This window comes from Semicossyphus pulcher, unplaced genomic scaffold, assembly GCF_022749685.1.
Source record: "Semicossyphus pulcher isolate SPU_LCO1_2020_fin unplaced genomic scaffold, fSemPul1.0.p SCAF_52, whole genome shotgun sequence".
NCBI classification, from domain to species: domain Eukaryota; kingdom Metazoa; phylum Chordata; class Actinopteri; order Labriformes; family Labridae; genus Semicossyphus; species Semicossyphus pulcher.
This window is the reverse complement of record NW_027211729.1, coordinates 387,168-400,399: the sequence shown is the minus strand read 5'-3', so window position 1 is coordinate 400,399 and position 13,232 is coordinate 387,168. Positions and strand designations below refer to the sequence as shown.

Sequence of the window (13,232 nt, the reverse complement as noted above, 5' to 3'; positions counted from 1 at the left end):
GCTAACCTAGCAGTTATTACTCACATTAAAGTGAGCTAACCTAGCAGTTATTACTCACATTAAAATGAGCTAACCTAGCAGTTATTACTCACATTAAAGTGAGCTAACCTAGCAGTCATTACTCACATTAAAATGAGCTAACCTAGCAGTTATTACTCACATTAAAGTGAGCTAACCTAGCTGTTATAACTCACATTAAAATGAGCTAACCTAGCAGTTATTACTCACATTAAAGTGAGCTAACCTAGCTGTTATAACTCACATTAAAATGAGCTAACCTAGCAGTTATTACTCACATTATAATGAGCTAACCTAGCTGTTATTACTCAATTTATAATGAGCTAACCTAGCAGTTATTACTCACATTATAGTGAGCTAACCTAGCAGTTATTACTCACATTATAATGAGCTAACCTAGCTGTTATTACTCACATTATAATGAGCTAACCTAGCAGTTATTACTCACATTATAATGAGCTAACCTAGCTGTTATTACTCACATTATAGTGAGCTAACCTAGCAGTTATTACTCACATTATAATGAGCTAACCTAGCTTTTAGCACTCACATTAAAATGAGCTAACCTAGCTGTTAGCACTCACATTAAAATGAGCTGACCTAGCTGTTATTACTCAATTTATAATGAGCTAACCTAGCTGTTAGCACTCACATTAAAATGAGCTGACCTAGCTGTTATTACTCAATTTATAATGAGCTAACCTAGCTGTTATTACTCAATTTATAATGAGCTAACCTAGCAGTTATTACTCACATTATAGTGCGCTAACCTAGCAGTTATTACTCACATTATAATGAGCTAACCTAGCTGTTAGCACTCACATTAAAATGAGCTAACCTAGCTGTTATTACTCAATTTATAATGAGCTAACCTAGCTGTTATTACTCAATTTATAATGAGCTAACCTAGCAGTTATTACTCACATTATAGTGAGCTAACCTAGTAGTTAGCACTCACATTATAGTGAGCTAACCTAGCTGTTATTACTCACATTATAATGAGCTAACCTAGCTGTTAGCACTCACATTAAAATGAGCTAACCTAGCTGTTAGCACTCACATTATAATGAGCTGACCTAGCTATTATTACTCAATTTATAATGAGCTAACCTAGCTGTTATTACTCAATTTATAATGAGCTAACCTAGCTGTTAGCACTCACATTAAAATGAGCTAGCCTAGCTGTTAGCACTCACATTAAAATGAGCTAACCCAGCTGTTATTACTCACATTATAATGAGCTAACCTAGCAGTTATTACTCACATTAAAGTGAGCTAACCTAGCAGTTATTACTCACATTAAAATGAGCTAACCTAGCAGTTATTACTCACATTAAAGTGAGCTAACCTAGCTGTTATTACTCACATTATAATGAGCTAACCTAGCTGTTAGCACTCACATTAAAATGAGCTAACCTAGCTGTTAGCACTCACATTAAAATGAGCTGACCTAGCTGTTATTACTCACATTATAATGAGCTAACCTAGCTGTTAGCACTCACATTAAAATGAGCTGACCTAGCTGTTATTACTCAATTTATAATGAGCTAACCTAGCTGTTAGCAGTCACATTATAGTGAGCTAACCTAGCTGTTATTACTCACATTATAATGAGCTAACCTAGCTGTTATTACTCACATTATAATGAGCTAACCTAGCTGTTATTACTCAGGTTAAATACAAACATTTCCACTGATGGCGAAGTAAGACATAGTGAACCAGATCACAGGACTCAGCCCAGCTCCTGATTGAGGTTTTCCGTCTTGTCTCTCTGAGTCTGTTGACATTTTCTTTTTCATCTTTAAACACCGCCGTATCCCATACTGTGTTTTGTTTAATGTTTACTTAATGTGCTGTCTCTCTGTCCTAGTCTTCAGTTTTTGCATTGTTTAACCTTTCTTACTTTCTCTTTGCTGTTTTGTCTCTATTCTTTTTTCCTCTGTAAACAGACAAATTTACCGGACTTCTTTCTGCGGATTGATATGATTACAGTTAGTCCTCCGGATTGTGTGATTAGAGCCACATCCCTAGCAATGGTCTGTTCTTCATAGCAACGGTCTGTTATCGAGAAATAACAGAGCTCGGAATGCTGTGACTCACCAGTCAGAATCAAGTATTCTACACAGTCATGTAATACACATATATAAGTATATTTGTGATGTGTTTTTTAAAGATCTTTAGCAGAAACCAATGAGCTCAGAGCCAGAGACAGGAAGTCAGACCGTAATTAGAGATGGACTGTAACACATCACTGGGTTGTTCTGCAGGATTTACTGTTGTTATAAAAACTGTTTATAAAACCTTTTATTGTTTTCTGGCCTCTTATGCCTTTACTGAGAGAGAGAGATAGGACCGTGGATAGTGCTGGATACGGACAGATGAACCCAGGGCTGCCACAGAGAGGACTTCAGCCTCTGTATGTGGGACGTGCAATTTAACCGCTGAGCTAAACCAGTCACAAGCCATCTGTCGTGTGTTTGAACCAATGACTGTATATAAAGATCGACAACGTGTCTCCATCTGCTCCCATTGTACGAAATTGATGCCAAAATAGCCCCTGTGATAGGCGCTGACATCTTGCGATGGTGACGTCATTTGGAGCCAGAGTCTGCCCAGTAGAGATCGGCAGGTGGAGCGGTCGTAGCCACTTCCTCTAACCAAAACACAAACTTAACTGAAAAAACAGCAAGGATCCCGCACGGCGGCGTGTTTAACAGCAGAACAGCTTCTTGTGTTGGTCTGAGGTTAAAGTTCACAGGTATGGAAACTTCAATGACTGTAGTGATTGTTTAGTAAAGTGACGTTTCCTCCACTCTGCTAATCCGGCTGCAGGAGCCATATTGGTCAACAGAGCTGTCAATCATCATTTTGACAGCATCAAATAACTAATTAAAAGTAAACTTGTGATAAAAATGAACACTTGGACATAAATCAGCATGATAAGAACTAACTATAATGACAGAAACCATGTTTGAGAAAAATGTATTTGACGTGTATTTTGATTTTCTAGTTTGACTCATGTCCCATCTGTTAACATGTAGGAGGCGGGCTTTATGAGCTATACTGCAGCCAGTCAGCAGGGGGCGCTAGAGAGGGTTTGGCTTCACTGTTAGGGAGCTGTCAGGTCGTCCATCTTTTTATACAGTCTGTGGTTTGAACCTTTTATTCCTGAAGTCCAGAGAGTCTATGGATCCTCCGTCTGTTCCCTGTATGTCGTCTTGTATATGTGCTGTATATTATATACATGTATATCTGTGTTATGTTTGATTGTTGTTTCAGTGTTTGCACCTTTTATTCCTGAAGTCCAGAGAGTCAGTGGATCCTCGGTGAGAGAAGCTCTCTGCGGTCTGCTCAGAGTTCAGCAGAGGCCGACAGTCGTCCTCCATCACAGCTTCAGACTCAGACGCTCAGACTCATCACACGACTGAAACATCAGAACACAAGCGACTTTATTTCATCACACCTTTTCTCTACAGACGCTCATCACCTGAGGCTCACCTGCTTCTCAGATCAGAGTTATTAACAGGTGGTTCAAACACCTTCATCCAGGTGATGAGGATGAAGGTGTGATGAAACACCTGCTGCGCTCACACAGTCAGCATGTTAGAACAAACTCTGTGTTAAATGTCTAAATCAACATTATGAGCTTAAGTCACATACAGACACCAGCTCCTGCTCTGACATTAGATAACCTAAATGACTGACGTCACACCAGGTGGCACGTGACAACACAAATAAACCTGTGAGGTTATAATCATGAGAACTCTGAAGCTGCAGTCTGTCTCCATGATGAACCGTCCTGTTGTTTAACTTTCATTTTTTATTAATAAACTTTATTAAACTTCAACACATTTTTATTTTACATGAAACAGAATAAACCCGCTCTGCGTCATAAAGCTGGTTTCTTCGCGTGCAGAATTAAAGCGCTGAGTCTGCAGCACTTTATGCTAACGTTAGCTAAAGCTGAAACTGAACATGTTTCTGAGGAGGACTTCTGCTTCCTCTGTGACCAGGTTTAGCTTAACTAGTTCAACTTAACCAGTAACCTAACTAGTGACGTTAAGTAACAAACAAACTGTCTCCTCCTCTTCAGCTCATCTTAGGTCTGACAATAACTAGTTACCTAACTAAGTAAGTAACCCATAGACTGCCTCGTTACCATTAGATAACTGGCCTCTTTACGGTCACGGTTATAAAGACATGATTAAACTTACCTCAGTTAACAGATCGGTCCGTCTCCTAATCAGCTCATCAGTTTGACAATAACTAACTAACTAACACAGACTGGGAGTTTAAGGACTTTAGACAGCGGTTCTTTTTACAGCCACGAGTATAAATAAATGTTAAAATAAAACCTTACCTTGGTTCACAGCTCAGTCTGACTCCTCTTCAGCTCATCAGTCGCTGTGTCAGCAGATTTTGCCGCCAGCAGCTAACGTGACCACAGTCTGACGTCACACACAGCGGCTCGTGCTCGTATAATGATGAAATAATAAATACATAAGAGACTGTGTGATGACAGCGGACTGTTTCTGTCAGCAGAATCTAAGTTAAAGTGCAGAGTGAATCCTCAGCTGTTCCTGTTGTTTTTCTTATTTCACTTCCTGCTCTTCTTCTTCTTTTAGTTATTGTTGGTCTGTTAACCAGCTGTCATGTGCAACACCGCCTCCTGCCGTCTTGAGGGTGTACTACAGCAGAAACACCGCCCCCTGCCGGCCTTAGAGTGTACTACATCAGAAACACCGCCCCCTGTCGGCCTGAGACTGACTATAGCAGAAACACCGCCCCCTGTCGACCTAAGAGTGTACTATAACAGAAGCACCGCCCCCTGCCGGCCTCAGAGTGTACTACAACAGAAGCACCGCCCCCTGCCGGCCTCAGAGTGTACTACAACAGAAGCACCGCCCCCTGCCGGCATGAGAATGTATAAAAGCTGATTATCAGAAAAAAACATTTTTCCATTCAATGAACAGGAACATACTATCAGACTCTTATTGTGAAGTCTGAGTAAAAGATTAAACTTTCAGACTCTTATTTTGAAATATGTGATAAATTATTAATTAAAAATATATAATGTCTGTATGAGCTCACAGATTTATTGTTTGTCAGAGCACTTACTGATTTCATTCCAACAATTGTAAAAGAACGAAAAGTAAAATATGTTTCACGTGAGCGTCATGTGTGTCACCTGTGATTCTCACCTCACATTGTTATATCGATGGTTCATCACTACAGCTCCTGAACTGACTGACTCTGAGTCTCTGACCCACCTGTGAAAAACACCAACATGTGTACATGTCTTGACATAGTTTGTGGCTTCACACAGCTGAAACATGTTTTATGAAACGCTTCAGCAGGTTCAAGTTTAATGCTGTTTCTGTTTATTTTAATCTACTGATGACATCACACATCAACGGGAAGGAGCTGAACTTTACATAAACACTCTAATTGTATATTTACTACACATTTATCCTGTTGTCTTCCTCCTCTGCTTCTTCTTCTTTGGTTTTACTAGCAGGATTCAGACCAATGTTAAAGGAGCCACATGATGCTCGGTTTGGATTAAGTGTTTAACTTCCTGTATGTTGTGATTCAATGATCCACATCATGTTTCACACATCAGCTTTAACCCTCTGATAACAGATACAAGTGTGTAGCATATACATGTATGTAAAGTATAAATACAGCTGTACATTATGTGTATATACTCATACAGTAACGTGTGGCACTATCAATAAAAAGAACAGGCTGTTGATAATCCTGTAAAACATTTAATGATTAACAGAAGAAGAAAGATGATCAACATTAACTTTTTCTTTTTCCAGCAACAATCAAACTTTCTGTTTCACTGTTTTCTGTGACTCTGCTACATGAACCTTTGAACACATAAACATCTGAAGAGTTAATTACAAAATGATGTCAGAAGATTGTCTGTGACTCTTTTAGACCTCCATCACAACAGAACTGTAAAGAGGCTTTTATTCTGAAAATCAGAATCCTCCTCCTCATCGACTGCAGCTGAACTCTGATAAACAAATGATTTTTCATATTTAATGATTCAGGACCACGCAGGCTCAGTCTGGTCCTGGTCCTGGTTCTGGTCCAGGTGTTGGAGCTGCTCATGATGATGTTTAGTCAGACTGTGTGATCAGGTACAAAATCTGCCCGGTCATATCTCTGCTCTTCAGATTGAAATAATAAACTCAGATCTCAGATCAGTCTGACTCCACGCTGACCTGAGGTCAGACTTATCTACACTGGAGATGGAGTTTTATTTTGAAGGGCTGTGTGATTTACACAAAGTTGGACTTGATCATTTCCGACATCTTTGGAAGCAGCAGTGTTTGAGGACAGCAGCAGACATCTCTGGTTCTTCTTTTAAAGCTTCCTCTTTGCATGCATTCAGCTGCGTCCACAGAAGCACCAAATATAAGTAACATAGCACCATTTTTTATAGTTTCCTTTTATACTGGGACCCACCGTTAGCATGCATACACTCTAAAACTTTATGTTCCACTTCTACACGTCTCAACAAGGCAAGTCATGATATCATACAGTACTTTACATGATGAGCTAATACAGTACACAGAGAAAGTGCTAGAAAACGTCCTCTACACGACTACAGGACACACCCACTGTTACATCACAGTTATCTACATGTACACCTGTTCTTCAGGTACAGTTTAACACCTTTAACACCTGCTCTGAGACTGTGATGAAAAACAGAAACCCTCCTCTTCCTCTTCAGTGAGCGTACATTCACATCATGACACACACACACACACACACACACACACACACACACACACACACACACACACACACACGTGTCCAGGTGAGTTCACCTGTGTCACATGATCATCCAGGAAATGACTCCACATGTGAACAGTCCTGTGAGCAGAGTTCTGACCAGCGGACGTGTCTACGTGCTGGAACAGGAAGTGAAGGTTCAGTCTATCACACGGAGCGTTAAGGCGTCAGGTTGGAAACGTGAGATGTTGGTTAACAGTCTGAAAGTCTGAAAGTGTGAAAGTGGACGTCCTGCAGCTCTGTTCACTTCCTTTAAACCTTCAGCTCAGACGTTCAATTAAACAAGTTAAACAAAAGAAACAGAGATTTTAATTGGACACTCGGACTGAGTTGGAGCAGCTGTGAGCGTTCTGCTTCCTCTCTCCTGTTTCTGCTTTAAATCACATTTTTATCAAACAATCAGTTTCAGTGTTTTCACCTCCTGAGCGACAAAGACGAGCAGCTGTGATCCGACAGAAACATCTACCTGTCAGTCATCTTCAGCAGCTTTAGCATAATGCTAACTTTTCCTCATCTTTATCTTCTAACACAGCTCAGTCTGAGAGATGAGTTCAAAGCTTCAGAAGGAGTTCCTCAGTGAACATCGACTTTACATTAATCTTTATTTGAATTTGAATTCAGAGTCAATCGTGAAGTTTAAAGTTCAATCAGTGAAAAAAGGTTTGATCACAGCTGCTCTCTGTCAGAATCTACACCTTAAAGGTCATCAGTCTGCAGATTGATTTCAATCACTGCGCTTTATTTTGAAGGTCTTAATGATTCATGAATAACTCACATGAATTGTGTTATTTGTCAAAGATTGAAAAGAAAATAGAGAAATAATCTAGATTACCTAAACGAGCTAAAAACAGGAAGTGAGACGCTGCAGGTTGTTTAGTTGTTGGGTTGATGATTCACAAATATTAACGTCTGTTAAACCATCATGATGTGAGTCTTTGAAACGCTCACACGTCAGATTTAACTGTTAAATTCATGTTTTATCGTCTTTATGTTTTATTGCTGACTCTGTTTGAGTCACTGAATGAACCTGGTCCTGTTTTCAGCTCCTGTTAGGGTCAGGCTGTCGGCCTGTGAATTTGATGTTTAAACAGCTCTGCAGAGACGTGAAGGAAACAGTACGATAAAAAGCAGCTTTTTAAAAGGAACGAAAATCTTTACAAATATAAAACACCTTTTTATTCTGCAGACTAACGTCATCATAAACACAGAGAAGCATCGCACTATAAATATTTATATTGTTATATTTTGGATTTATTTCATTCTTTGACATTGGGGTCACTTTCAGACGAATCGTTAAAATCTCTGCTTTATTTATCAAGAATAAACTAGTACTCAGGTTTGTCCTTCATCACATCGTTTTGACTCCTCAGAGGACACACTGAAGTTTCTTTGTCTCACGAGAAGCTGTGAAACGAGCACAAACACTAAACGTCTACTTCAGCACCAAAAAGTAGTTCCAGTCTGTTGAACACACGAGCACAAGGTGACTTTAGAAAGTGAGACTGAAGATTAAAAGAGAGCCGATCAGCCCGAACCATCGCGTTCCTGTTACGTTAAAGAACGATCCGATTCTTTTACACGACTCTTTGGAACCAACGAGTCGGCCTGAGTCTCTGAAAGGACCAAAACCAGAACATTAATATGACCCCTCACCATCAGAGAGCTATATGCAATACTTTAACTAATTCAACTAATAGAACTACTTTTACTAATATAACTAATATAACTAATATAACTACCGTAACTTCTCTCACTCCTGGTTTTTCATGTTTGGCTCGTTTCACAGACTTCAGACCTCTGATGATGATTCTTTAATAAGCCTCGATGTTTCACCTGAATCAGCCATCAGACGATGATGTCGTGTATCAGCGGATCGGATCATGTATGTTATTGATCATCAGCTGATCAGATGATGTCACAGGATCAATGATTGTCACATGACTCTGAAGAGTCGCTCCCTCTGATTACAGAGCAGCAAACAAAGTGCATCTTTATTTAAAGTGCTTTTCAAAGATATATTTGGAATCATAGACTGATTATAAAATTCCACCTTAATATAATAAATAACACGTCTTAAACTTTATGTGAATGTTTGGTTAAAGATTAAATTTAATCTTTAACATAAATTGTGCTTTAATTTAACTTCTTTTAATAACTTTATAATATATGAAGACAAAACACTGAATCATTAAACTTCACACCTACACTGGACCACAAACACACCACACCCAAAAAGTGCTGTGCTTTAGGAGCACCTGAACGCATCACAACAATCGGCTTCAGTCAAAATCCTCCTCCTCTTTATCACCTCTAAACTCTTTGACAGTCTGTACACAGGGACATTAAACACAACACACCCAACCAGTCGTGTGCTTTACGAGCACCTGAACGGACCACAGCGATAACTCCTCCCCCTCCTCCTCATCACATCTCAAACTTTAGATGGACAACAGCAGAAACCACAGAGAAAAAATATCTTCTTTACAAACAGAGCTGTTCTGTTGTAGGTTAAGTGAACGCCTCTTGAACGAATGCGCTCTCTGATTGGTTGTTTTATTAGTTACTACGTTTTCTATATTGTATTTTGATGTAAGAGCCTAGAGCGTGTTAGCATCCCAGTAAGCCTTACAGTTACTGTGAATTACAGATTAATCTTGCTAACCAAGCTAGCATTAGCGTTAACTGACAGCTTAGCGTTTGCTAACCCTCCTCTCTCTCAGCACTTCCTGGATTGTCAGAAACACAAACAGAGGAGACGTTCACTGACATCATGGAAACCTCTGTTCGTAGAGACCTGCAGGTCTGAGCTGATCAAAGACAAACAGACATGGTCATGGATTTCTAATCAAACACTGTGATCAGCAGATTTAACTAATCATGACCGAGGGACAGCAGTGTGTGAAAGTCTGAAGTGACGTAATTTAATATTCTTATTGTTTTAAGTTAAATAGTTTAATATTCTTCAAGTTTTTAAAGGTTTCATTATGTACAGTAAACGTTCACTTTTAGTTCTTGGACTCAAACCCTGCCCTCCTCAAACAGCCCCCGTCATAATTACAGCAACCACTAGAGGCCGCTAAAGTGAATCAGGGTCAAAATAAAAACCCTGCAGAGGACTGAACATAAGGAGCTTAGAGCTTCCAATTATCAGAAGAGACTAACATCAGATCCAATAAAACCCTGGTTCTCTCTGATGAGGACTCTTTCAGACTCTTTAGGACTCTTTCTGAGTATCTAGGACTCTTTCAGGCCCTTTTAGAGTCTTTAGGACTCTTTCAGAGTATCTAGGATTCTTTCAGGCTTTTTTAGTCTTTAGGACTCTTTGAGGCTCTTCCATAGTCATAGTCAGGCTCTTTCAGAGTATCTCAGACTCTTTCAGAGTTTCTAGGACTCTTTCAGGCTCTTTCAGGGTCTTTAGGACTCTTTCAGAGTCTGTGAGACTCAAGTTTTTACTTACTTATTATTTACTTAGTTATTGAACATTTTTCCCTGAAGCTGAAAACTGTTCAGAGTTTGATTAGAAACGTCTCTGTGAAGAAACTGATCTGTTCTCTGTCTGTTCGTCTCAAGCAGAACGTTTAAAGCCGTCAAATGTTTTTATATTAAAGGGAATAAATGCAGATTAAACGTAAAACAGGCTGAGCTGCTGCAGCTTTGAATCACCAGAGACACACAGGTGTTATAACGGCCACCAGGGGGCGCCTGTTTGCACTCAGCTCTCTTTCTATGAGCTGTGTAGGATCACCTGTCTGCACTCACTAGACACATCTGTCTTAATGTGTTTATAAAAGTAGGAACACGCATTAATGTGAAAGGAAAACAAGCTCACATCAGTTCCTATGTCAGCTCTGATTCCATCTGTTATCTATCAATCCTGTTCGGGCTGCAGGAGTTTCAAAATAAAATCCATATTTAAACCTAAACTGAAAAAAGACAAACTGCCTTCAAGTGCTTCTGTTGTTCTTTCATCTTCATCATCTTCATCATCTCTGAGTCTTTCATTCAATCTTTTATATAAACAGTTTCACACTGACACAAACTCTGTGACAGATAAATGATCAATAAATTATCGATATCACAGCAGCAGGTCCCTCCTCTCTCCTCATCTGTCAGAGTGGTCAGCCAATCAGCTCGCAGCATCATGTGAAACTCTGTCCAGCTGCTGTCATTAAAGTGAATCAGTCACAGAGTTTCTGTTACATCTACATAACAGCAGCTTTATTAATAACGTTAACAATAATGTTACTTATTATAATGATTATAATAATTATTAATGATTACTGATGTCGTGTTCTCTTCCTGTACGCTCTCTGCAGGATGTTTCTTAAAGTGACGTTTGTTCAGTTTAAATATTATTTTCTACATTTTTATATTTTTCATTTTGCACATTTAAGTTTGTACATTTGATAAAAACTAAACTTTGTTAAACACATTTTAAGGACTTTAATCTGATATTTTTTCCTTTCAGTGATTAATAATTAATAATTAATCATCTGTGATAAACTTTTCTTTGGGGGACGTCTCATATCTGCTCTCTGAAGTCTCTGATCGTGATTAATGAAGGTTAATTAATTTGGGGGGCTCACAGGTGGGGGCCGGCCCTGTTAAAGCAGCAGCTCTGACAGGTGGAGCAGGTGGAGGAGCAATGATGAGTTCTTGGCAGGTTCAGATCTGAAGGAGACCAGCCCTTATCAACAGGTGGTGGGGGGGGGGGGGTTAAGTACCTGTGGGGGGGGTCAGTCCTCGTGCTCCTCACTGTCTGTCCGCTTCTCTTTGTGGCACGAGAAGATCCGGCGCATCTCCTCCTCGTACCGGATGAAGTTCTCTCCGAACCGGGACCAGGCCTTAAGCGGGACCGTGATGGTGTTCCGGTACGGCTGCCGGACCTCGCTGATCTTCAGGAACACCCCGAACCGGTTCGAGCCCACGTCGAAGTAGAACCTCTTGTTGTCGACCCGGAAGGACGCCGCTTCAGGCAGCTCAGGACTGTCGTCGTGGTTGCGGAAACCGGTTCGGTCCCGCTCGTCTCCGTCCTCATCCCCGTAGTCCTCGATGAGCTGAGACAGCGCGTCCCGGAACTCGATGAGCCCCTGCGCCGGCAGGACGATGGTCTGTTCGATTCCCGGCCCGTAGTACCCCATGGTCCCGTGGCCCTTGCTGACGGTCTGCCGGATCCGCAGGAAACGGCCCCTCTGGTTCTCCTTCAGGTCCAGGAAGTACTTCCTGTTGTCCCGCTCGATGAATTCGCTCTTGAGTACGCGGTGCGCGTGGTCGTCGGATCCCGCAGACCCGGTGGGGGACAGCCCCGCGCGCTGCTCCTGCGTCCTCCTGCGGGGCTCGTGCGCGCGGCCCTGACCGTCGGTTCCGTGCTCGTCGAGCTGCGGGCCCGGGCCCCCCCGCAGCCCGATGCGGGCGTAGTGGTCTATGAAGTCTCCCAGGACGCCGCGCAGCGCGGGGGCAGTGGACATGGACAGCGTCAGCTTACTCTTCCGGATGTTGTCGTGGCGGCCGCGGCCGATCCACACCTCCGCGATCTTCAGGAAGCGGCCGCGGACGCTCTGCTTCACGTCCAGGTAGAAGCGCTTCTTCTGGATGTCGACGCGCTTGGAGGCCAGCTCCTGGATGTCTGAGCCCGGCTGCTGCTGCGCGGAGCCCGGCTGCACGTACTGCGGAGGAGGGTAGGAGGACCGGGGTCCGGAGTCTGATGCAATCTTACCCCTGGTTCTGTCCATCCCTCTGCAGCATCCATCAGCCATCATGTTCGCGTTCACTCCGCAGACCCCCCCTCCATCTCAGACCTGCAGCCTCGGATGACCTGAAAATGGCAGCTCGTGAGGATCATCAGCTGATCAGGATCCGCGTCCTCAATAAAGGTCAAATAAAAAACCTTCAGACGGTCTCTGCACGCGGACACACCGAGTCTGCTCACCTGCAGCCTCCGCACAGCCCGCAGAACCCGCGAAACATCAGACCTGAGCGGGAGGAGGCGGACAAGACCACATGAACCCGATGAACCCAACAGCCCCCCCTCCCCGTCCTGAGAAAACCTCTTTTAAAGAGACACACACGAGTGACCGCAGCGCCGCCAGAGGGCGCACTGCAGAACCCGAAACAGGATTATACGTACATTCCATAATAAGCCTTAAAAAGAGGAGGAAATACATCCCATAATGATCCTAATTATGACAACATGCAGTCAAACGGTAAACTGACAGTGACACTAACATCATTGATACAGAGATTATTTATGATAATAAGGGTTAGGGATAATAATGATTTATTTGTTTATATTATTTGTTTAAGTCACTGAGGCCCTCCAACAGCTGATTATTTAATATATTACATAGTGACATATAAAGTGTTATTAACACCTCTGTCTTCTCTGATGTTTTTTGATGATGAAT

The 13,232-nt window shown here is 41.7% G+C and overlaps 2 protein-coding genes across 2 annotated transcripts in view; both read right to left on the bottom strand.

Annotated features, from left to right (window-relative positions):
* The window catches only part of slc38a9 (solute carrier family 38 member 9), a 45,124-nt gene extending 40,540 nt beyond the window's left edge, over positions 1-4,584 (bottom strand). The window contains exons 1-2 of the mRNA XM_069682205.1: positions 4,379-4,584; positions 3,307-3,442 (exon numbers count right to left, since the gene is read on the bottom strand). Of these exons, the coding sequence (XP_069538306.1) occupies positions 3,307-3,404 (98 nt within the window). The 5' untranslated portion in view covers positions 3,405-3,442; positions 4,379-4,584. The remainder of the gene's footprint in view (positions 1-3,306; positions 3,443-4,378) is intronic.
* Positions 4,585-9,644: 5,060 nt separating this feature from the next.
* Positions 9,645-13,062, bottom strand: purg (purine-rich element binding protein G). Its single transcript, XM_069682203.1, has one exon. The coding sequence runs from the start codon at positions 12,585-12,587 to the stop codon at positions 11,565-11,567; it is 1,023 nt and encodes a 340-aa protein (XP_069538304.1). The 5' UTR covers positions 12,588-13,062; the 3' UTR covers positions 9,645-11,564.
* Positions 13,063-13,232: the final 170 nt, after the last annotated feature.

Bases quoted from the DNA above. Each gene is read 5' to 3' on its own strand.
- purg (XM_069682203.1), bottom strand. From the start codon at position 12,587: ATGATGGCTGATGGATGCTGCAGAGGGATGGACAGAACCAGGGGTAAG.